This window comes from Caloenas nicobarica, chromosome 7, assembly GCF_036013445.1.
Source record: "Caloenas nicobarica isolate bCalNic1 chromosome 7, bCalNic1.hap1, whole genome shotgun sequence".
NCBI lineage: Eukaryota > Metazoa > Chordata > Aves > Columbiformes > Columbidae > Caloenas > Caloenas nicobarica.
Genome location: NC_088251.1, coordinates 15,774,469 through 15,798,393, shown reverse-complemented (window position 1 = coordinate 15,798,393; position 23,925 = coordinate 15,774,469). Strand labels below are relative to the sequence as shown.

At 55.3% G+C, this 23,925-nt stretch overlaps 2 protein-coding genes across 6 annotated transcripts in view; one reads left to right on the top strand and one right to left on the bottom strand.

The window, feature by feature from the left end:
• The window catches only part of DNMBP (dynamin binding protein), a 34,995-nt gene extending 30,131 nt beyond the window's left edge, over positions 1–4,864 (top strand). For all 4 annotated transcript variants that reach the window (XM_065638970.1, XM_065638967.1, XM_065638968.1 and 1 more), the window contains 8 exons: positions 329–459; positions 705–809; positions 1,015–1,143; positions 1,578–1,910; positions 2,329–2,511; positions 2,587–2,785; positions 2,874–3,313; positions 3,630–4,864. In XM_065638970.1, coding sequence (XP_065495042.1) covers positions 329–459; positions 705–809; positions 1,015–1,143; positions 1,578–1,910; positions 2,329–2,511; positions 2,587–2,785; positions 2,874–3,313; positions 3,630–3,815 — 1,706 coding nt within the window. In that variant the 3' untranslated portion in view covers positions 3,816–4,864. The remainder of the gene's footprint in view (positions 1–328; positions 460–704; positions 810–1,014; positions 1,144–1,577; positions 1,911–2,328; positions 2,512–2,586; positions 2,786–2,873; positions 3,314–3,629) is intronic.
• A 1,228-nt stretch (positions 4,865–6,092) lies between these two features.
• Positions 6,093–23,364, bottom strand: ABCC2 (ATP binding cassette subfamily C member 2). Of its 2 annotated transcripts, XM_065639481.1 has the most exons (33): positions 23,289–23,364; positions 22,551–22,724; positions 21,956–22,081; positions 20,779–20,913; positions 20,254–20,376; positions 19,855–19,910; positions 19,391–19,622; positions 18,582–18,760; positions 17,868–18,045; positions 17,110–17,364; positions 16,581–16,646; positions 15,939–16,076; positions 15,525–15,671; positions 15,141–15,225; positions 14,984–15,050; positions 14,684–14,810; positions 14,362–14,538; positions 14,078–14,245; positions 13,548–13,778; positions 12,565–12,588; positions 11,740–11,813; positions 11,207–11,312; positions 10,744–10,963; positions 10,126–10,280; positions 9,744–9,899; positions 9,442–9,641; positions 8,702–8,828; positions 8,258–8,359; positions 8,020–8,163; positions 7,595–7,753; positions 7,190–7,356; positions 6,651–6,845; positions 6,093–6,222 (listed from the first exon to the last, which is right to left on the bottom strand). In XM_065639481.1, exons 1-33 carry the CDS (start codon positions 23,328–23,330, stop codon positions 6,093–6,095), a joined length of 4,665 nt encoding a protein of 1,554 aa, XP_065495553.1. In that variant the 5' UTR covers positions 23,331–23,364. The 2 variants fall into 2 exon arrangements, with proteins under 2 accessions (XP_065495553.1, XP_065495552.1); XM_065639480.1 differs by lacking the exon at positions 12,565–12,588 and having other exon boundaries at positions 11,740–11,872; positions 13,592–13,778.
• Between the last annotated feature and the right edge of the window lie 561 nt (positions 23,365–23,925).

The following is a 23,925-nucleotide window of genomic DNA, read 5'->3' as shown; positions in this document are numbered from 1 at the left end:
GTGACACTCACCCTTTATATGTTTATAAACATTAATGAGGTCACCCCTCAGTCTCCTCTTCTCTAAGCTAAAGAGACCCAGCTCCCTCAGCCCCTGACTCATGCGAGTCTTACACTTTACTCTTCCCACATGGCCCCGCTGAAGCTGAGGTGACATAGGCTGCCTGTAATGATTGCTTGTACTTGCTAAAGAAGCAATATAAATACCTTCTGTATGCCCAGTGATTATTGTACTCTATGTCAACTTATGCTAGGCAATTGTTGATGAGGCACTGTAAGAAACGGGCATTGTGCTGACAAGGTTCTGATTTCTATGTCAATCTCTTTAGTGCTAAAGTACCGGAAAGGGGATGAGGATAGCCTCATGGAGAAGATCTCCAAGCTCAACATTCACTCTATCATCAAGAAATCCAACCGTGTGAGCAGCCACCTTAAGCATCTCACAGGCTTTGCGCCCCAGGTAATGTACATTAGCTGCCAGGTGCACTTACATCCTGCAGTGCTTGAGGAGGTGGTGGTGTCTGCTGTCCCCCCACACACCTTTCCCAGTGAGTAGCTCTGATCCAGGTCAGCAAGGCAGAGTGAGGCTTAAGGTCTGAACCACCTGTCCCTGCTGTCTGGCTTGTGAGCAGGAAACCTCACATCTCACACTCTGGGAGGTTCTGAAGTCCTGCGTTGCCTCCCTTGAGACATTTTCTCTCACAGCTGAAGGATGAAGCCTTTGAGGAGACAGAGAAAAATTTCCGGATGCAGGAGCGACTGATCAAGTCCTTCATCCGGGACCTTTCCCTCTACCTGCAGCATGTCCGGGTGAGCCAGTCTGGGTATGATGCCCAAATCATGGGGCCTGCTATGCACTGCCCCTCCTGCCTGCATGGTGTGTACCTGCAGTGCCTCTGGCCAGTGCTCCTGCGCTCAGCTCTACTGGAAGGTGGTCTCTGAGGGTCTGCGCTGCCCCGGGAGGCCTGTTCTGGACAGCAAGCATGGCTGTGCTGACTGTGTGTCCCTGGTGCAGGAGTCAGCTTGCATGAAGGTGCTGGCAGCAGTGAGCATGTGGGACCTGTGCACAGAGAAGGGCAATGGAGACTTGGACCAGTTCCAGAAAGTGAATCGGCTCATCAGCGACCAGCTCTTCTCCAACTTTGTGAGTGTGGGGCTGTGCTCTCAGTGTGGGGGTGACCCCTCTGGGGCCCTCCCTGTGGGGGTAACACAGCCTGGGAGAGATGTGAGCACTCCTGTTCGGCTCTTCCCTCCTGAGAGCTTTGATGCCTGTGGGCTTATGATGTGTATTGAGTGTGCCTGTTAGATACACACTTTTTCAACCCTACCTGAAATGTTACAGCTCTGTTTGAGTGGTTCAGGTACTTCCCATAGCATTGCCCACCCTGGCACATCTATGTAAGAGTATAGAATAATTCCTGTTGGCAGGGACTTCTGGAACTCTGGTGGGTGTCGTCAGGAAGATAGACCCTATGCTGTCCCGGGGAGGCTGTGTGCTGGAGGGTGAGCTGCTGGTGTTCACTGCACAGTGGGAGAGAGCACCTTGTTTCACCTGCTCTCTGCATCTCTGCCCACCAGAAAGAGAGGACGGAGCGGCTGGTGAGCTCACCCCTGAACCAGCTGCTGAGCATGTTTGCGGGGCCCCACAAGCTGGTGCAGAAACGCTTTGACAAGCTCCTCGACTTCCACAACTGCACAGAACGAGCGGAGAAGCTGAAGGACAAGCGAACACTGGAGGAGCTGCAGTCCGCCCGCAACAACTACGAGGCCCTCAACGCCCAGCTGCTGGATGAGCTGCCCAAGTTCCTGCGCTTCGCCAAGGAACTGTTTGCCAGTTGCGTGCGGGGCTACGCCGAGGCGCACTGTGACTTTGTGCGTCTGGCCCTGGAAGAGCTGAGACCCTTGTTGTCGGTGAGTTCCTGGAGCACAGCCAGTGTGCTGGGCTCCGTGCAGCACTGATCTCTGTGTAGGACCTGTCCCCTTGCAGGGGATGCTGATGCTGCACTTTCAAGCCCTGAATGCCTTGGGGAGGGCTCGTGTGGGATGCTGTCAGGGCAGGGACTGCAGTTGTGCATAGAGATGGTGAAGGCTCTGGCTGCTCCTGGAGCAGTGGCAGGAGAGCATTTGCCTGGGAGAATCTTGGGTCATGAGTTTGGGGACCACTCAGAGCTGGGTCCATACAGGACTGCAAATTGAGCCTGATACAAGTCACAGGCACGACTCAGACCCCGCTTGGCCTGGGACTTCGCGTGGCCTCTGCTGTAGCTCTCGGCTGCTTTTCCCAGCGGCTGTCACTTAACCATAACCCCCAATCCTGCTCTGGTTCCAGTTGCTGAAGGTGTCCGGCAGGGAGGGGAACCTCATTGCCATCTTCCAGGATGAGCACAGCCGAGTCCTCCAGCAGCTCCAGGCCTTCACCTTCTTCCCAGAGTCCCAGGCAGCTCCCAAGAAGACTTTTGAAAGGAAGACCGTGGAGCGGCAGTCTGCCAGGCGGCAGCCTCTTGTCGGCTTGGTGAGTTGCCTCTGCCCCGCATCAGGGCTTGCAGAGCCCGGGACAACCCCTCACGCCTGCCTTGTTCCTCTGCAGCCCAGCTACCTCCTGCAGTCAGACGACATCCGAGCTGCCCTCCTGGCCCGCTATCCCCCAGACAGTCTCTTTCAGGCAGACCGCAACTTCAATGCTGCCCAAGACCTGGATGTCTCACTGCTGGAAGGAGACATCGTGGGTGTTATCAAGAAGAAGGACCCCATGGGCAGCCAGAATCGCTGGCTCATAGACAATGGGGGTAGGTGGCTGCTCCCTGCCATTGGCGCCTGCTGAGATTCCACTCCTCTGGTCCCCAATCTGACCTCCCTTCTTCTTCCTCTCTGCAGTGACCAAGGGCTTTGTGTACAGCTCCTTCCTGAAGCCCTACAACCCACGCCGCAGTCAGTCGGACGTTTCTGTGACCAGCCACTCTTCCAACGAGTCAGAGCACAGCAGCTCCTCTCCCCACAGCAACACCACGCTGAGTTTCAGCCCCAGTGGGGCGGCTGTCACCTTCACTCAGAAACTTGTGCAGGACTCAGCTGCCCCAGCAGACCCATACCAGTCCCCTTCGGAGGTGGACTCCCCCTCTCTGCCCCAGCTTGGCTCTGGCGACAGGACACTGGAGGCTAGTACAGTGACATATCAGCGCCGCTACAGCCGCCCCGAGCTGGGCTGCAGCCCCGGCTCTCGCAATGGGCACCCCACCAAAGCGCATCTCAGGCCCACACTCTCGGTGGAAGACAGAGACTCTGGGCTGGAGAGCAGCGAGTCAGAGGGCAACCAGGTGAGTCCTCAGCCGCACTGAGGGGGGCTGGGGATTCTGAGGGCTGAATCATCCTTCTCCCTGCATTGACCAGGGAGAGGTGGAGGCTGCTTTGTCCCAAAGGGCTGAGGTGGAGGATGAGATCTTTCGTTTCAGTGGCAGAGGTGCAGAGGCAGAGAACTTACCTGCCAATGGGGGTGGGCAGGTGGGGGTAGCTGTGGCACAGGCCAGGATGAGACTGGGGCTTTCACTTTGGGGAGAGGAGCAAAAGCCCACACATGCTATACAATGCGACACCAAGACTGTGTGGCACTGACGCTCTCCCTCTGTTTGGCAGGTGTATTATGCTCTCTACACCTTCAAAGGCCGAAACACCAACGAGCTGAGCGTGTCGGCTAACCAGAGGCTCAGGATCCTGCAGTTTGAGGACATCACGGGCAATCGGGAGTGGTGGCTGGCTGAGGCACATGGGAAGCAGGGCTACGTGCCCTCCAGTTACATCCGGAAGACAGAGTACACGTGAGGCAGTGGGCAGGAGCCTGCACCCCCGTGCCTTGTTCTGCCAGGACTACCAGAGGCCTCGGGGAAGTTGACCAGCCCGACAGCCCCGCTGCTTGCCTTGGGGCTATGTCCCTCATAGCCGTGCAGTGTTCCTGGGCCACACCACACTGGCTGCCACCTCCTCTTCTGGGGAGGAAAAGGGTGGGCTGGCAGAGCAGGCAGCTCATGTGAGGGGGCAGGGGTGAGTTCACCTGTACTGTTTGAGCCTCCCGTGTCCAGCCAGGAGCAGGGCAGCAAAGCCTGGGGCGGTGGCCCAGACAGGTAAGGCTTGACCAAGGCTGAGGAGCTGCTGTGAGCTTAAATTGTGGAAGGTTAATACTGATTTTCTGGAGTCTGTCTTTAGCCAAGTAATACTAAAAGCAATCTGAGCCCTGTGAATGTGCTCCGTGTGCCTTCTCAGCAGCAGGAGCCTGGTCTCACCTGTCTGTGCAGGACCTCCGGGTGGGACATGTACACGCTGCCTCAGGAAGCAGCTCTGAGGTTTGCTGGGAGCGGTTGAGCTCCAGGGCTGGGACTGGTCTGGCCTCTAAAAGCTCCCGCAGTGGGTGCTTCATCCGTGTGCCTGGTCTCCCAGGGGCTCGGGCCTTTCCAAGCTCTGCTGCTAGCAGCAGCCATCAGGGTGTCATCTTCCAGGTGAGCTAGAGGCCTGGAACGCCGTTTCCCACATCCGTGTAGTTATCTCCAGTGCCCAAGACCGATCTTTGAGCTGATATGCCCACCCACTGCTCTGTGCTGGGGCAGGGCAGAAGACAAAGCATCAGCTGTCCAGCAGCCTGATTTTTTTGGCGGGGGGGCTCTGACCAGAATTGCCTCACCTGCACTTTCCTGCAGTGCACTGGAGATGGTGATGATGTTCTGGGAGGGCAAGGTTCTTCTTGGGAGGGATGTGGTGCCCCTTGCGGGGGTGGTGTGTCTTACCCGCTGCTACCATGCCCTAAAGGAGGGAAGCTCCCTTCTCTTGGGGAGATGTTTGTATCCCCTATACTGCTGCTCTGTAAATAAAGATTTGCCCTTGTGTACAGGAGGTGCCTGTGCAAGTGTTGGGATTGCTGGGAGAAGCGTCTGGCTGCTGCTGGGCTGAGAGAAAAATCCCACAGACTTCACGCAGACCGCGCAGAGCCAGGAAGAACATTTACCTTCAGTAGGGTCTAGCATGCTTCTGCCTTGGTGTTTGTGCCAGCTGCAGCTCGGGCACTAGGAAACCCTCACAGGGAAGTTCTTCATTAGGATGAAGCAATTGCACTGCACTTTCACCCCAGTGTGTGGTACATGACTCAGCTGGGGCTGTGGGTGCCTTGTGTCCTCCTGCCACCAGCCAGGGTGAAGGGGTTTGCTCTGCTGCAAGCAAATAGGCAGCAGCAGCATGCCATGCCAGCAGCTGATGTCAGAGCTGCAGCTCCTGGCTTTCATGCCTAAGAACAATCCAGAGTTTATCACCAGTAACCACCATGTTTTGTGTGTTATATGTTTGTATGTCAGTGTAGATCGCACATGTGCCTGCAGCTCTCCAGCTTTTCTCCACCACAGTCAGGTTTGTAGTGTGGAGCCACAGCCTGAAATCTGCCCCACTAGTGGTTGTGATCACCCCAGGGATTGCCTCATTTATTTACACTACAATCAGCAGGAGCTGCAGCCATAGGGAAGGCAGGCCCTGGCTTCTCCACCTCTGCTGCCAGAGTGTTCACGCCTTGGTATAGCTGTGCCACTTGATTTGGACACCCCACCCGTGTGCGTCTCCATGAGCTGTGTTACCAGCTTCCCTCAAACACTAGCCAGGTTTAAAGCAAAACCGAGACTTATTTACCATGCTTTAAAGTAAAACTTTTAGTTGGAACATTAGAAACAGCTACAAAAAGTAAATAATAGATTCAACTGTAAATTTCATTCTGTAGTGCTAAAACTTCTCTCAACTAGGTTCCCCTGGCATGGTGAAGCACAAAAACTAAGACCCCCCGCATGGGGGTCATGGTCTCCCTGTCTGGCAGATAACTTCCCCTCTATACTGGACTAAACTATGCAGCTCCAGACCCTCATGTGCACAGCAGGCAGGATGTGGTAGCAAGGTTAACAGCTCACTCAAGTCCAGGTCCTCTCTCCCTGACAGCCAGAGAAGCCACTCTCTCCACTTCCCAGATGCAGAGACAAAGTCCTGGGCAGTTGCAGGAGACGCCAGTGCCTGCTTGGTAAGCACCAGCGGGAGGGAGCTGCCCAGGCACTCCTGGACACTGCTCCAGTCCACCTACAGCATGGAAGTTTCTGTATTTGTGATGCCGGCATCCTTTGCCATCAGGGAGAAGGTGCCTTGCTTCTTGAGCAGCTCCTCGGGGCTGTCGTATTCCACAAGCCTCCCAGCCTGCAGCACCATCACCCTGGAGCAGGGAAGGAGAAGGCCTGAGCTCCCTGGATCCGATCTGATAGCACTGCTGGTGCCAACACTACAGCCCCACCAACCCTCGCTGCTCCACAGTCATGTTACACGGTTCACCTCTCAGCACAGAGCTGATGGCACCACTCTCCTCCGTGTGCTGGCAGGGTGACACACACAAGTTGTCAACAATTCCTCTGTGGCCTGTTGCTCTAAAGAAGGATCCCCAAAAGTGTTTCTCCCCACAAAGGCATAACTACTGCCCACCCATCCTTCCCATCCCTCTATTCTACTCTTCTGGCAGCTCTGTATGTTGCTGTACTGGGCACTGCATACACCCCTGTCCCTCTGGCTGCATCCTTGCTTCTGCTGCTGGCCACCTCTTTCCCCATCCTTGGAGTCCAGAGCCCCGTACCCCTTGCCCCATGGTACCTGTTGCTGTCCATGATGGTGTGGAGGCGGTGGGCGATGGTAAGGACAGTGCAGTCAGCAAACTCACTCCGGATCGTTGTCTGGATTAAACGATCAGTTTCTAAATCTACAGCTGCTGTTGCTTCATCCAGGATGAGGATCTTGGCTTTGTGGAGAAGGGCCCGGGCCAGGCACACCAGCTGCCGCTGCCCAACGCTGGGATGAGGTGGGTAACATGAGTTACTAGGTGGACGCCAGCAGGACTTCTGCAAGGCCACCGCCACAGGCTGCCCAGACCCCAACACCTGCCTGCACAGCCCTCCCCAGCCTTGCCCCAGCTGATCATCTGCCATCCTGAGTACCACATGCTTCAGGATCTTGCTCCCTGGGCCACCACGGAAAGGCTGGCTCACACTGGTTCCGTGACAGCCCTGACTCCTGGACCGTGTTCTCCCACCCTCACTTCCAAAAACTTATGTGCCCTTGTCCCTGGACAGCTGCTGTTCCCTGAGACCAGGGGAAGGGAGGGGAGTTAGACATGCCTCCACTCCTGCACTCACCTCAAGTTCTCCCCTCCCTCGCTCACAATATGCAGCAGCCTCTCAGGAAAGTCTTGCACGTATGTCTTCAGGTGGGCCAGCTCCAGGGCCTTCCAGACTTCCTCGTCTGTGTACCGGTCAAAGGGGTCCAGGTTCATCCGCAGGGTGCCAGTAAAGAGCACAGGGTCCTGCCAAGGACAGCGCCGTGTTCAGCCATGCCATGGCCATTCAGAAGAGTGCCCAAGTCTGGCCACATCCTGCCCACCCCACTGCTTGCAGCTGAGCAGGGAGGTGGTCATGGCATGGTCACAGACCCTTGGACTCTCCACAGCACCAGGGATGCACTAAGGCCAATGCACTGCCCAGGGAACAGAGCTTGGGGTGCCCATGCAGCAGTGGGACAGGGAAAGGTGGGGATCAGCTCACCTGGGGGATGATGGTGAGGTTCTGGCGCAGGTCGTGGAGGCCAATCGTTGCTATATCCACATCGTCAATGATGATTGTCCCTTCAGCAGCCTCCAGCACCCGGAAGAGGCAGTTGGTGAGGGAGGATTTTCCAGCCCCTGTCCGGCCCACAACCCCAACCTGTGGAAGCAGCTCTTTAGACCAGCTGACAAGGCTGAAGAAAACAGGGCAGATGCTCTCTGTCTTGTTCTGGTGGGCCTTCCTGCAATCACCACATCCCACACTTTCTCCTTCGATGCTTGCCCTGCAGCTCGAGTCCCCAGGAGCCATGTCCCATCATCATCCCTCCCCAGCCCACAGACCAAAAGCTAAGAGGACAGAAACAACTTTAACATCATGTCACTCTGGCAAGAGCATGGTGAGGACAGAGGCAGAAAGGTTCTCACCTTCTCGGTGCTCCTAATATTGCAGGTGATCCCCTGAAGAACCAGCTCCAACTCAGGTCGGTAACGAACTTTGTAGTCAATGAACTGGATCTCGCCTTTGCTGGGCCAGCCATGGGGCGGACGCTTTTCTGTCACCCACGGAGCCTGGGGGCACAGGAGCATTAGAGGGTTGCACCCTGTGATGACGACTTGCACCAAACTGTGCAGCAGGTGTTTGCCTGGACCCTGGTCTACTCACCTCATTCTTCACCTTTGAGTACTCATGTACCCGCTCAACAGCCACGATGTTCGTCTCCAGCTCCGAAGACGTCCGCACCAGCCAGTTCAGTGTCTGGGTCACCTGCATGGCAGAGCCAGAGGATGCAGAGCTTAGTGGGACTCAGCAACAACCACCTCCCACCACAGCTCAGGGCTCAGTCTGGGCACGAGCAGCTTTGCTGCAGCATCTCTGATCCACAGCAGGAACATGCTCCTCCCCATGACAGCAAGCACCCCCCTCACACTGGGATGTGTGTTCCCCTGGCTTCATAACAGCTCCCCAGGTGATGGGACACCCCAGCTAATCCCCTCTCCATGGGTCAGGGCTGGAGGCAGGGCAGCACCCTGCAGTCAGCCCAGAGCCATCAGCGTGTTGCTCCTAGAAACAGCCCTGCCCTGGAAAAAGAAGCTTTCATTGGCTCACATTGAGGGCAGAGGAGACAGAAAGACCCACGATGCCGCCGTCCAAAGTGCCCTTTGAAATGACAGCTAGAAGCGCAGAGAAGAAGACGACCAGGCTTCCAACAAACTCCAGACGGATGGCCAGCCACCTGCACCGGGAGAGCATGGCTGAGGGGTGGTGGGAGAGGCACCTGCCTGTGCCCAACACAGGGCCCACCAGTGAGACCGGCATCCCTGTGCCCCCAGCCCCAAGCCCAGCGCTGTACACATGGTACCTGCACCTACACAGCATGTGATTTGTGGCCAATTCTGCAAGCAAGTTCATTGTATCTGTCAGCCCCTGTGTCTCACACAGAACCTCCTGTGCTGGTAATGCCATGTATCTGTACAACCCTCACACACCCAAAGCATCTACGCAGTAACATATCAACACCAGATACTGTCCCCATCACACTCCCATCTGGTCTGGAACATCAACCTCTTCCCAGAACCCACCAAGACCATCTCAGCCCTAGACAGCACAGTTCAGCCTGCCCAGGCTCTGGACACTTTGTAGGGGGCCACACTCTGGCTTTCAAAATCACCCTAAAATATCTCCTTACCACAGATGGTGTCCCTGTCCCAAGCTCCCCCAGTTCGTACACAGACCCTCAATCCTGAGATCAAGAGGGAGAACTGCAGCATCTCAGGGACCTCCCTCAGGACCCAGAAGCCGCTGGGCAGAGGTGCTGCAGTCTGTACTGTGGCATGAGTAAAACTCACCTATTTGAGATTATCCAGGAGTAAACACTTTTCTGATTGATGTCCATGGTGCTCTCATTTTGCTGCAGGAACCGTTCTTGGTGTCCATAGGCCCGGATCACAGAAAGGCCTGACACTGTCTCACCGAAGTGGGAATAGATGGGAGACCTAGTTACAGAGTCCAGACGCCGTAGCTGGCGTGATGTGGAGATGTAGAAGCGCTGAAATGAGGGACACAGCTTGGTTAGCAACACAAAGCCTAGCAGCAACAAAGATACTGCTCTGAGCAGGGCAGAAGCTTCTCTGAAGCCCCGGTTACTCACCAGCACAAAATAGTAGAAGATGCCCAAGGGAATCATAACAATAACAAAGAATGGGGTGGCCAGGGAGATCACGAGCAATGTGCTAATGATGCCCATGAAACAAGAGAGCCAGGTGCGGAAGGACATGGGAATGGTCTCATCTATGGTGAAGATGTCCTGGAGCACACAAAGAAGTGGGGAGAAGCAGTCAGTGACCCCAGGGAGAGGGAGAAGCCCAAAGGCTCCACACATGTGGGGCTCCTAGACACTCATATGGTCCCTTCCAGGCCCTGATCAGGGCCCATCTGTGCAGTGCTGAACAGTAACAGGGTTATGCCACAACCCAACGCCCTCCAGACCTGCTGAAACAAACACTTTCTTCTAACTGGGGCTGTCCTCTTACCTTAGCAAACCTATTCACAATGCGGCCAGTTGGGGTCGTGTCAAAAAAGCTCATGGGCACACGCAGGATGTTGCTGAGCAGCTGCTGATGCATAACTTGGGAGGCTCGCATGGCACCACGAGCAGACAGCATGGTTGCAAAAAGCAGGAGGACAGCTGCAAGGAGAGGACAAGGCGGTCATCACCAGCTCATGGTGACACTGGCCCCAGGCTCGAGGGACACATCGAGCAGCTCCAAGCCAGCAGCTCCACAGCAAGCCACTGTGACAGTCCTGCATCCAACCTCCTTGGGAGGCCCCAGTAACTGTGTCCCACCACAGAGGAAGAACATTAACCCTTCTGGAAAGCTTTGAGCCCTGGCACTATCTGCAAACTGGTTAAGGACAGTGATCTTCAATCTCAGAGGGCAACACAGACTTCTTGGGACAATTTACACTGGCTTCAGACTGATACCTGCCCCTAGTTCAGCCAGGAGCAGGAGGAAAGGCAGCAGCAGACAGATGGACACAGTGCTGGTCCCTTGCTCCTTGCCGCACTGCTGGCTGCAGGTCTTGTGAGTCATAACCCTTCTGGACCCCACAGCTGGGGTGAGCAGGAACCCCTCTGCTCCCACACTCACCCTGGGACAGTCCCAGCACCCCAAAGACACCGATCCGCAGGTCTCGCTGCTGCACGGGGTAGGTCTGGTTTAGGTAGCGCTGTGCATCGTCCGTCCAGGCGCTGAGCCACAGGTTGGTCCCCACGTAGGCGGCGTTCTGTCCGACATAGCCCATGGCAACCCAGAAAGAATACCACAAGCCAACGCCACGCAGGTACCGCAGGTACATGGAGAACTTCACCTGTGGACCAGTTCAGCCCATCACCACTGCTCAGCAAACTGTGTTCGGTGACACCCAGCACAGTCCTGGAACTCGCACCTTGCTGCCCACACTGGTCCCCTCCGCCACTTTGCCCACCAGTCCCAGGCAGCTCTGGCTGCAGTGAGGCCACAGAGAGTCAGCACCAGCCTCTCTGAGCCACAGTCAGGGTCTTGTAGCACTAAGCCAGGGCAGCACACTGCTTTCTCCATCCACCCTCCTCACCTTGCCAGTTTCCACAGCTTCTTTCTCGATCAGTTGCTGGCCCTTCACCTTCTTCGGAGGCTCCTCCTGGGCCTTCTTCCAGGAATTGGTGCTGTTTTTACTAAGGCTGCAGGGAGGTGATGGGCACCATTAGTCACAGGGTGCTGGATGGGTCCTACTCTCCTGGGCGTCCATCCCCATGCTGCATTGGGACACCAGTGCTGGAGTTCTCTGGGAAATGTCCTAACTGGGGCAGCTTTGAATGAGTCTTTTGGAAGCCCTAGGCATTTGCAGCCATGAAATCATAGCCCTCATCCCCAAAAGCAGAACCAGCCAGCAGCACGAAGTTTCAGGCAAGACCACAGAGCAAGGCTGTGACACACTATTGTGAGTAAAAGCAAGAGCACATGCTCCTGACCCAGCCCAGCTAGTGGCAGGAGTATGTAGGGAGGCTTCCAGCAGGAACCCCTCCCAAGAAGACCCCAGACCCCTGTGTCCAAAGGAGCAGGGCAGGGGGCAGAGGCGGGAGCTGAGAGTTCAGGTTGAGTTCCCACCTGCGACTGAACTCTCTCTGACGGATGCTGGCCTCTCGCTTCAGGGTCATGGTCACCACATCTTCAGGGCTCTCCTCCATGCAAGGCTCAATGTCTTCATCACTCTGCTCTTCATCCCCAGCTAATGCAACAGCTACAAGCACAGGGATGTGGGAAGGTGGGGTCAGGCGTGGAGAAGGGAGCAGATTGCATGCACCACAGCTCTGCTCCACTCAGCTCCACCCTGTACCCCAGGCCCAGGCTGGGTCTTACCACCACACATCAAAGTCTCTTCCAACCCTGCTGCAAGCCCAGTACAGCAGGAGGAAGAAGAAATCCATTGTGCTGGAGAGACGACTGACAGGGGATACAGGACTAAAGGTCTGCATGGAGGCAGTCTGTGCTGCTGACTTAAAATCATAGAATTATTTAGGTTGGAAAAGACCTTTAAGATTATTGAGTCCAACTGTTAACCTAACCCTGCCAAGTTCACCACTAAACTAAGTCCCTAAGCACCACATCAACGCCTCTTTTGAACACCTCCAGCGATGATGACTCCACCTCTTCCCTGGGCAGCCTGTTCAATGCTTGACAACCCTTTCGGTGAAGAAATTTTTCCTAATATCCAATCTAAACCCCTCCTGGTGCAACTTGAGGGCATTTCCTCTTGTCCTATCACTTCTTATGTGGGAGAAGAGACTGACACCCTCCATGCTACAATTCTTTTGCAAGAAGGTCTCTCCTCAATCTCCTCTTTTCCAGGCTAAACAGCCTCAGTTCCGTCAGCCGCTTCTCATAAGACTTGTGCTCCAAACCCCTCATCAGCTCCATTGCCCTTCTCTGAACTCTCTCTTGCACCTCCATGCCTTCCTTCTAGTGAAGAGCCCAAACATGAATGCAGGATTTGATGTGGGCCCTCACCAGCACTGAGTACAGGGGGACAATCGCTGCCCTAGTCCTGCTGGCAACACTGTTCCTGATGCACGCCAGGATGCTGTTGACCTTTTTGGCCACCTGGGCATACTGCTGGCTCATGTTCAAGCGGCTGTCAATCAACACCCCCAGGTCCTTTTCCTCCAGGCAGCTTTCCAGTCACTCTTCCCCCAGCCTGTAGTGCACCATGGGGTGATTGTGACCCAAGTGCAGGACCCGGCACTTGGCCTTGTTAAACCTCATACAATTGGCCTCAGCCCATCGATCCAGCCGGTCCAGATCCCTCTGTATGGTCATCCTGCCCTCCAGCAGATCAGTGGAACTTATCCTGGTACCACCCGTGGGACTACAGCCAGAGATTTGTCCTAGTTTAGAAGGTGCAAGATCTGGTAGATCAAGTCATTCCAGGTTGGGAACATCCCTCTGAGCCAGTGGAGATGGGTCCTGTGGGGGTGGACTGGGAATAGCCAGGCTTCAGCTTCAGCTGAACAACTGGGCTGAGCCCAGGCAGGGTGAGCATCCACCTGACCTGACACCACTCCTCCCCATAGCACTGGGGGACATGATAAAGATTAAATGTTTCCCAACAGTATGTTTAGAATAAACTGAAGGGTCTTCCTCACCCCAGCATCACTAAGGTATGGAGCCTGTTGCTACTCAACATTATGGGACCCATAAACAACAGTAAACTTAAAAAGGAGTAAAACAATTAGACAGGTCCTTCTCTGGCTGTTCAACACAATGTCTGGATGCAAATCTTAGGCAGAAAGTCCTTGTGCTGCTGATTTTCAGAAGCTGGGAAGGATTCACAGTGGCCATCACTGGTGCCTGGGCTAGATGGAGCCAGATCAGAGTGTTGGATCAGGTCTTGGGGTTTTTATCACCTCAAGACACACGCATGGCCCCTCCAACTTCCGCAGCCCCCTTGTGTTCCCAGTACCTGTGGTATTTTTCTCTGAAGCATCCTCCTCCTGGCTGCCATACAAGTTCAGGAACTGGGCAAAGGCCCCCCTGTTTGCAAGCAGCGTGCTGTAGGAGCCGTGCTCAGACACTGCTCCTGCCACCAGCACCACGATGTTATCGACCTGGGGCAGGAAACTGATACTGTGCGTCACCAAGATCCGCGTCTGCAACAAAGTGGTTGCAGAGTAGTGAGCATCAGTGCACCCCTTGCCCCCCAGCCACAGGCGTGCAGGCTCTCTGTCCCCTACTTGGGGACCTCTGCTTATCAATGCCTGGCTATGAGGACATGGGGCACCCCTCTGGGGGCCCAAGAAGCCTCTTCTGCCTGCTGCAGCCCCACGTGAAAACCACAGAACCCCTCTCTGCCCCAAGCAAGCAACCTCAGCCTTCCCTGAACGGTCAACACTGTGCCAGTGTCACTCCTGCCTGGCTGGGTAGTGGGGAGGAGGGTACAGGTGCTCACCTTCTTTTGCAGCAGCCCTTTTGGTCCCAGCACATGCTCAAAGAGGTACTTGCCGACGTGAGCATCCACGGCAGACAGGGGGTCATCCAGGACGTAGATGTCTGCATTGCTGTACACTGCCCGGGCCAGGCTGACTCGCTGCTTCTGGCCACCACTCAGGTTAATGCCCTGGAAGGGAAGGGACCTCTGTGAGCCCTGGGCTGGCACAGGACAACAGCTCTGTTCTCTGCTATAGGTGCAGAAAGGTCGTGCTATAGGAAACCCATAGTGCCTGGGGCTGATACCTTCTCTCCGATCTCTGTCTGGTCACCTGCAGGCAGCAGTTCCAGGTCTGGAAGGAGGGCACATGCCTTGATGACCTGCTGATACCTGGCTTCGTCCAGCTCTGACCCAAAAAGTATGTTGTCTTTCAGTGTGGCATTCTGGATCCAGGCCTGCTGGGGCACATAGGCCAGCGAGCCCTGGAAAGGGAGGCACAAGAACACTGTCATCTCCTGCAGTTTGTCTTTGCCCTGATCCACCACTCCAGGATCACTCTTGCCCTGCTGCTGCCCCGCTGAGCTCCCAGGTAGCCCCGCAGCCCCCCACCCCAGCTGCTCCTCTCACCTGGATGTTGATGTGTCCCTTGATATTCTCCATCTCCCCAAGCATGGCTGACACCAGCGAAGATTTGCCTGAGCCCACAGCTCCCACCACGGCCACCAGGCTCCCAGGCACAATGTCCAGGGTGACGCTGCAAAGACACGAGGGCTGAGAAAGCAGCACTGCTGGGTCACCCCCCGGCTCCTTCATGGGACCGGCACAGAACAGCATCTTTGTGGCACTCGCCTCTGGCAGCACTGCCATGTGACTGCCATCCCCAACTAACATCACTCATCTGCCCCCAACATGGCACAGAGCACTCACTTTCTTATCGCAGCATTGCCGTCCTGCTCCCAGGCAAAGGTGGCCTCTGAGAAACGCACAGCGCTGCCTGTCCACAGAGAGATGTCACTCAAGGCTGGGAAAGCCCAGAGCTGGGCCAGCCTGTGACCCACAGGGACTAAGCTGGAGGTTCACCTACCTGCAATGGGGTTGTGGTGGATAGCTGAGGTGTCCAGGTCTTCTCCGCCCAGGTAGCGCTCCAGCCTCACAGTTGACACTTTGGTCTGCCATTGCAGAGTGAGGATGACATGTGGGCATGGGGTGCAGCTGGGTGGGCTGGCAGGAGCCCCGTAAGCAGACACCCCATGCACAAAGTCCCCACCCAAGCACCAGCTCCAAACTCCGAGCCCAAAGCTTGTGTCGTGTATGTGAGTCCTGTCTCACCCCAGGTCCAGCAGATACCTGTGCACTGACCCCTGGATGTCGAAGACCCAGGTCTATCACACACCTGAGCCCTATGTGCTGGTTTGGGCAGAGGTATCATGAGATCCCTTGGCACCCCCTGCCCTATGTGAGGACTGACCTGCACCACGGAAGAGAGGACCATGGGAAGCATGGCCATGGGGAAACGCAGCACATTGAAAAGGGAGATGGCAGTAAAGGCCTTCTGTGCATCCAGGATGTTGTTCTCATCCACCAGCACGTAGACAGCAAAGCTGGCCAAGGAGACCTAGGACAGATAGCAGGGAAAGTCACCATCAGTGTGGTTGTGTGCAGCCCAACCCCTCATGCTCCCCTAAGGTCTCAGCAGTGCCTTTCTGCTGGGGACCTGTTCCCCTCCTGATTCCCTTCTCCAGGCCCCATCTCGCCATGCTGATGGGACTCCTTCCCAACCATGGCTCTCCTGCCAGCAGCCAGGACTATCCCATCCCCTTGGACACAGCCCAGCCCCAGCTCTGAGGATGGCACAGTCCTGCCCAGACCTACTGGCGCTCACCAGGAATGGGGCACATGTGAACACGAAGACAGAGACTGCCTGCAGGTAGCTGAAGTTCGCCAAGTCCTTGAGCTCACGTGTCCGGATCTCATTGACTCGATTCTCAAATGAAGGCTCCCAGGCAAAGAGTTTCAGGATCTATGGGATGAGCAGGGTGAGTGGGTGCTGGCCTCATGGGAATGTTCACCTCCACGCTCAGCTTGCTGGTGGTCAGCACCTCCATCACTTGCTCCTGACTTGCTCAGAAACCTGCTTATCCACTGCATCTCCCCTCTCCTGTCTTGCCCCATGGCTCAGAGCACTTCCCCAGAGCATTCCCACTCTCTCATCCTCAGCTTACAGGTCACTGCCAGCTCCTCTACCATCATGGCAACATCCTCACCACCATGGCCATCCAGAACACACTCTCTGGGCTCCCAAGTCTTGGTCCAGGTACCCAGAGCTCCTCCCCAGACAGCTTTCAAAAGGTAAGGAAGACAAGGGAATTGCAGAGACTGAGGCTTGGCTACGCCACACACAGGGGCTCCAAGTGAGACTATAACACTGGTGCTGTAGAGCTATATAGGTGCGCTGCCTCTAGGTACAGTGTACTAAGAAGACAGGTGCAGCAGCTGCTCATGGTGTCTCCATTCCACTGTTTACCTTTATTCCATTGAGGATTTCACTCATTATTTTCATGCGTTCATCCTTGTTCTTCATGGACCTCACCTACAAACAGAAGAGTCAGAGGTCGCCTAAACAGCTGCTCAGCCTTGGAAATACGCCTGGGATATCAAAGGGAAGGGAAGCGTGGGCTCCAGAGCCCAGAAAAGACATCCCACAAAGCCGGACCTTGGCTACCTGGGGCTCTGGACAACCTGGGTAAAAACAGCACCCTGTTGTCAGGTAGAAGCTAGAGCTTTATTTTCTGGTTGGTAATATCTCACTTTGAGTCCTCAAGTCTGCACCCAGCCCTGTTCAAGTTCAGCCGTGATGCTAGGACAGGTCTCACCTGCCTCTTGCTTATCTCAGCTCATCAGCCTCCAGCTCAGGCTAGAGACACCCATAGCCCCAGCCAGATGAACTTCCCCAGCATTACGGGAGGGGTAGGGAAGTGTGGAAAATGAGTGAGGCGAGCAACAGTGGGCCTAGGGATTGGGAGGCCAGGAAGGATCTTGTACCCACTGCTGACCTGGATGTTTTTGGCCTTGGCGACCAGGAATCCATTTATGGGGATGAGCAACACCATGACTGCAATGCCAGCCAGGACAGAGGGGCCCAGCTCTCCCCAAAGGAAGAAAATGGACAGGATAATTTGCAACGGGGATGACCACAGCTGGTGAACAAAGTTGGCCGCGTCCATGAACCTCTGGGCATCAGCTGACATCAGATTCACAGTCTCTCCCACTGTGGACTCCTTGCGGGTGGCGCTGGACATGGTCAGAGCCTGCGGAGAGAAAGCACAAGTCACCGTATGCCGGTCTGGGAGCAGCCTGGCTGCCAGCAGCATGGCGCAGAGCAGGGAATTATCAGGCCGGGCTAAAACTGCTCCTGAGTTTGCTGCTGGTGCCTCTCTGCTGGCCACAGTTGCTGCCATCACTGTCTGCGCACCAGGAGCCACTGGATGCTGGGGGCAAAGAAACACAACCCCGTGCAGGAATCCCAGTGGCAGCTGCCCTGGGTGTTTCACTGCTCGGAAGAGAAACCTCCTGTGGCCCCTGCTAGCTGTCAAACACACAGCTGCAGCACCCAGGTCCCAGGCAGAACTAGCACCCACAGTGTCCCCAGTGCTGGGTGGGTGTCCCACAAGCCAAGTTCTCCCCATGCCTTCCCAGGAAGTAAAGGGCGTACATCCCAGTCACCCCAGGTTGATGGGGCAGGCAGTGAATGCCAGTATCCCCAGCCCAGCTTGGAGGAAGCCGACGGGTGTGACGACGGGGCCATACCAACCTTCTTGTAGATGGCAGCGATGAGACTGGCGCGCACATTTGTGCCAAGCAGGAAGCACAAGGTGAAGTACTGCTGCAGGCAGATGGACTGGATCAGCGCCGTCAGGAAGAGCAGGATGGTGTACGCATAGCCCTGCCAGGCAAAGGACTCCTCATCCGACACAAAGGCGATCAGCAGCCTGAAGGGCAAAGTGGCCCATGAGACCCCCACCCTACTGGGACAGGCCCCGGCAGGATGCTCTAAACCAAGGCAGGGAGAGCATCCTCACGAGAGGAGTGACCGAGACCCTGCCCAGACAGCTGGGTCGACACTTCAGCACACTGGGGACCCCCGCCCCAGGGACATTCAGCAATGGGTCACTTGTGAACAGATCATGCACAGAGACTGTGCAGCTCTGCAAAACAAGTGGGGCAGGTCCTGCTGGGCTGAGCCAGACTGACTCATGACGGGCCCCAGACAAGAGCCAGGACTGTCTCCAGGGAGGGAGCAGGGAGCAAGATATCACCCATAGGAGCTGGCAGCCAGCTCAGATCAGTTTTTCATTAAACTGTGACCCAACATATTCTCATATCTTTGGTGAGGACACAAAAAGCCCCCAGGGTGTGGGGCTGGGAGAGGTACACAGATGGAGCTGGGTTGGATGCACTGCACATAGGAAGGTTGTGGGGCTGGGGGCAAAGCCAGAATGGAGCTAGGGGCAGAGAAAGGACTCACTTCAGCAGCTGGGGGCTGACAAACACAAGTGCGTCATGCACCAGCTTGATAGCCACAGATATCAGGAGATTCTTCCAGAAGGTCTTGAACAGGGTTTTTATCAACCAGCCCCTGGGGTAATCCTTGCAAGGGCTGGAGTCCCCTTTGTCCTTCTTCTTCTTCTTTGGCTGCTTCTCCTCCTAGAGGGAAGCCCACACAGAAGTAAAAGACCTTGTTGTGCAGGCTCCTTGCACCTGGAAGGATGCTTCCAGTGCAGTGCCACAGCCTCCAGGTGAGGTATCCTGAATGAAGTCTTAGCTTTACCTCCTGTCGTGTTCCCTCTCACTGATCTCTGCTCATGTCATATGTCCCCAACACTAACACCTCTCTTGTGCAGATGTGCTAAAGACAGCTATTGCAAACCCCTGATCAGCCTGAACCCCTCAGGCCAGAAATCAAGTGCCTCAGGAAGAATCTGAGGCCAGAAGTGATCATAGTGATGCTCACTCTGACCTCATTGCTGGGAGGTATCAAGGTGAAGGAAAGACTACGACATAAGGGAGCTGCTTGTACTGCAGACTTGAGGGTGGTTCCTGTCGTTCTGTAGGGCAGAAAGATGGAGACTTTCTTGGTCTCTCAAAACATGGGGGATCTGCCAAGGACAGGGAAGACTTTGTCATGGGTTCCCCCATCCTTGCCCATGGCCCTGCAGAATCAAAGAGTGGAAAGCCCAGCCAAGGAGGCTGCAGGGAGGTGATGTGACTCCACTCCCCAAGCCTGGACCTTGATCTCTCAGTCCCATGCAAAGCCAGGAGTGGGAAGGGATTTACCAGCACGAGAATGTCTTGGCTCTGGGCCTTGCTCATGTTGTTCCCATGGTCTGGGTCACGTTCCCGGTGTCTTTTCTTGCGTTTCCGTTTTTCCAGTTCTACTTGGGCCTTGCTCACTGCAGTCTTCATGTTCTTCTCCAAAGCAGCGTAAATAGCTTGTGTCTTGTTTTCGCCTTTCAATTCCCAGATATCCTCTATCTCCAAGGGCTTGCGGTAGCCCTTGAAAACTGTGCTGTGGGGCAGAGAAACCTCCCCTCAGCAAGTCTCCTGCACTACACCCGAGGAGGAGCTCTTGCTGCAAATGCAGAGCCCTCACAGCAGCTCAGGCTGCACAGACTGCTCTAAATGTGTCTCTCTCAACTAACTCCAGGCAGCCTGTCCTGCAGACTCCCTGAAACAGCACTGGCTCAGCGCTAAAGCACCCCCACATTCACCAGCCCAACCTCCTGCAGAGCCCAGCTCACCTGGAGTACCATGCGAAGGTGATGGAGCTCAGGAAGGAGGCTGTCACCTCTGGGTTCTAGGGTACAAAGCAAAGTGGGTACAAAGAGATCGTTGATGCTGAGGGATGGTGCTGACAAGAGTTGACTCAGCACCCCCAGCCATTAAGGAACACCAGAGGTTTCAAACCATGCCATCTCCAGCCCCAAGAACCCCATCTCACAGCCAGAAGCAGCTGCCCTTGGTCACACGTGCAGATGCCCCAGGCTGGAGGCTCCAGCTCTCACTGTGCCTCTTGTTGAAGTCCCCAGACCTGCCCTCCCACAGGGCCCAGGAAGAGCTTCTGCATGGAGCCCACTCTGCCCCATGCAACACCAGCCAAGATGTGGCACCCCAAGCCCACTCCTGCATGGACCTCGCACCTTCTTTGTGATTTCCTTTGTTTCTGGGGCAACGTCTGAGAAGCTCGAGACAAGGAAGAGCAGCAACTGGAGCCCATAGGAGATGAAGAAAAGGACAAACCGTGGCACGTCAGAGATTGGTGCCTGTAGGAATGGAGAGGCCAAGGTGACTAGGGGCTTGTCTCAAGGTTGCTTGGGCCTCAGAGACAAGACCCATCCCCAGGACAGTGAACATGGCTGAGCCCAACAGGGCAGTGCGGAACTCGCTCTGGGTCCTGGTTCAGCTTCCCTTCACCACCCCTCCCTGCATGTCCCTGAACTCCTCCCATAAGTCCCTAAGGGGAGAAATTGGTACTGGAGAGCTTATGCCTCCCCAAATGCGCAGGGTGAATTCAAAGAGCCGTTCCTTCTCAGGTCTCTTCTGGTTCTCCAAGGTCCCTAGGGCAGCTGGGACCTTGGTGATACCACTGAGAGCTTGTCAAGAGATAAGTCTGAAGGGACATTCTTTGGGGAGAGAAGAAGACCACAGGGAAGCGCAAACTCAACCTGCAGGGCTCTCCGGACGAGCGACTGGAACGGCAATACTCCACAGAGCAGAGACAGTGTCCAGAAGCAGAAAAGTATCCCTGAGTCTCTGCGCAAGCAGAACCGTCGTGCTTCATGGATCAGCAGGACCAGGAGCTGGGGGGAGGAAAATCAGTCAGAGGTTCAGGCAGGGCTGCAGGACTAGGTCTGGGCTCTAAACATGCTGTAGGAGCACATGTCCCAGGATGCCAGCCTGCAAGATCTGCTGGGATTCTCTGCCTCAAAGATACTGAGCTCCCAGTGCCTGAGGTCACTGCCAACCCTACATTAGCTTTGGAACTGCACAGAGCAAAGGTTTACCTCAGGAAGACGTAAGGTCAGGCTGTTATAGGAAAAGCAAGGGCTCCAGACACCCTGACACTTTTCAGTTGTTCTCATCCCAGATTCTCAGATATGCCCAGGTGTAAGGAGTCACAGCCTGTCTCCTGCATATTGCCTCCAAACCTGGAATTAAACCCAGACCCAGCATGCAGCCTCTCTGGGCAATCCCATTGGTTTATAATCTCATGTAAACTCTGCACATGAAACCAAATGACATGACAAAATATGAAGGACAGCAAATGGGGGTGTTACTTTTGCTTTTAAGTGTGGCTCCTGAGCATTATGGCTTTGTTAAGACTGTTAGAATATTCCATGTCTTATATGAGATACATGCGACTTCCATCAAGTTAATAGCCCCTATGTCCTCAGCTTTGTCCTCTATCTGGGTGTCCTGTGGCACTTCTCAACTCCTTACACAAAACTGAACAGCAACCCATAGGAAGCTGTGAGACATCAGAGCAGCAAACTATAGTCTGATGTTCACTCTGTGCGATCAGTTCCATGAAACCCAAACTGCTGCTACTAAGGCTTCTGCCAGAAAGCTCAGCTGCACTCACCGGCATAGTATCTACCCCAGCTGTAAAAATAAAAGTGCAGAGCACTGTTCAACCAGACACGTGCCCTCAACCTGTCACCCTTGTGCACCACCCACACGTGGTCAGAGTTAGTCCCAACCCACCCTCCAGGCTATGCGTCCCTCGTGGACACGGCTTCCAACCGATCTCTGTGCTGTGGGAAATTTTCTGCTGCTTGGCCCCGTGGTCTCACACCCTGTCTCTTTGGTGACACCCAGCACATTTCTCGGCTGATCCCTTACCCAAGTGATGATGTACAGGCTGGGGTTTGTGTACTTGACAGCTGGCGGGAGCTCCTGCTCTGTGCCCTCAACAAACGCCAGCACCAACTCTGCCACTGCGGTCAGCATCAGCAAGGTAGCCAGCACCTGCAGGGAGGAGGGAGCAGCCGTGAGGGGAGACCCAGCCCTTTGTGGGCACAGGGAGCCACTGGGAGACAACACAGTATGACACAAAAGCACTGCGCCCCATACACAGTTACACCCTTTCCAACCCAAACCTGGCCCAGAAGAACTTTCTGGGGTTCTTCCACAGAAGCGCTGCCGTCATTTTAAGCTCAGAGGATAATAGCCCACAAGATGAGAGGCCCCAGTACACACCTCAGCCCTCCCTCCCAGTGCATCCCAGCCCTGCTATCCTCTTGATCCCAATTATGCCTCGTGATGGGCTCCCCTTTACATTTCTGTCCCAGATGGTGCCCTAGCCCACTGCTCCTTCTCTCCTACACTTCTCATCTCTCCATCCCACACCTGACTCCAGCCCAGAGGTTTTCCAGTCACCACCTCTCCATCCAAAGCTGCTCCAGCCTGCCCTCTGTGCCCCTCAGCCCCACTCTACCTGTTTGATGATGTACAGTTTGGTCACAGAGGATTTCTTGGCTCTGGATTTGCATATGGGCAGGAGCTGCCATGGAGCCAAAATCCAGAGGAAGCCAAGGGGGACCCAGACCAGCACGGTTTGCTGGAAGCACACGGGCAGGTCAGCATCCGGACGATCGAGGAAGGAGTCGTTCTGGGGGCAGCAAGGACAGACAGCCAAATGACTTGGGATGGCTCAACTCTCATCTGGCTCACGGCACGAGAGCCAGCATTCCCGTAGCTCCTGCCCACCTTGTTCCACCCCGTCACATCCTCCTCCTCAACACCCACCTTCCTGTCTGAGCATCTCAGTGCTTGTCCAAGGTCCCAGGTGACACCCCCCTACCCATCTATCTGCCTGAACCAGAGAGGGCCAGCCCACAAACACCCCTTGCTGCATCCAAGCCAGCTGCAGCAGCTGGACCCAAATCATTCCCCAAGAGGTCCGGGCAGGGTGTCCTGTGTTCCCAGCTGGACTGCAGGACTAAAACAGGACAGGGCTCACTCAGGGAACTGTCATTTACATGGTTGTCTCATGGATACCATCCGGGCAGTGCACAGCACTCAGTGCATGGCAGCCCTGGAGAAATACTGAGCCTCAGCTGACTGTGGACAGTTGGGTCTCACTGGCTGAATCTGCCATGAGCCTTGGGATGTCATGCCCTCCCCTTCCACTGAGCGTCCTACCCCAAGAACAGGCAATGATGCAGCCACTCACCCAAAAGACGGAGCCGCAGAACTCCTCCAGGGCTGCCGACATGGCTCAGGCAAGAAGAGACGGCAGCTCCTTCCCCTCGCTCTGCCTGTCTGTGTGAGCCCTGGGTGGATGCTTGGGATAAAAGTCCCCACACACTCCCAGATGGTGTTGGACGAAATCCCTGATGACACACAGTTAATTGTTAACTTGGTGCTCTTGCACAACACCACAAACCAGTGACCAAAAGGGCTTTGGAAACTTCGTGGGCTCTGGGGAAGGGAGGAGAGGAAGGCCCAAGAAAGAGATGAAAGGTGAGATGCAGGGAAGCTGCTCTCAGTGTCACTGCAGGACACCATGGCCATCACTCAGAAACCACAGACTTCACCAGTGCACACCAACCAAGACAAGTTTGTATAGACCCACTAAAGGCAACTTACTTTGGTGCAACAGATCTTTCCTGCCAGAACAAGCCTGCTGAACGCTGCAAAAAAGTCCAGCAAAGACTGGAGCCAAAGAAGACAGCAACCTTTTTCTGATGTATCACCCAGCCCCGAGGGCCAGGACACCAGCAGAGCTCCAGGCTTGGGGACTTGCAGCATCTGGCAGCTGACCTGACCACGTGCTGCAGTGATCCTTCCGAGTCCCCAGGATCCAGGTT

Bases quoted from the DNA above. Each gene is read 5' to 3' on its own strand.
- ABCC2 (XM_065639481.1), bottom strand. From the start codon at position 23,330: ATGTCGGCAGCCCTGGAGGAGTTCTGCGGCTCCGTCTTTTGG. The intron at 16,077-16,580 runs GTAAACAGTGGA...CTCATCCCATAG, and splicing joins AAATCCTCAATGGAATAAAG to ATCCTGAAACTCTTTGCCTG. The intron at 7,357-7,594 runs GTGAGCTGATCC...TGTCCTTGGCAG, and splicing joins ACCTCACCATCATCCCCCAG to GACCCTGTGCTCTTTACTGG.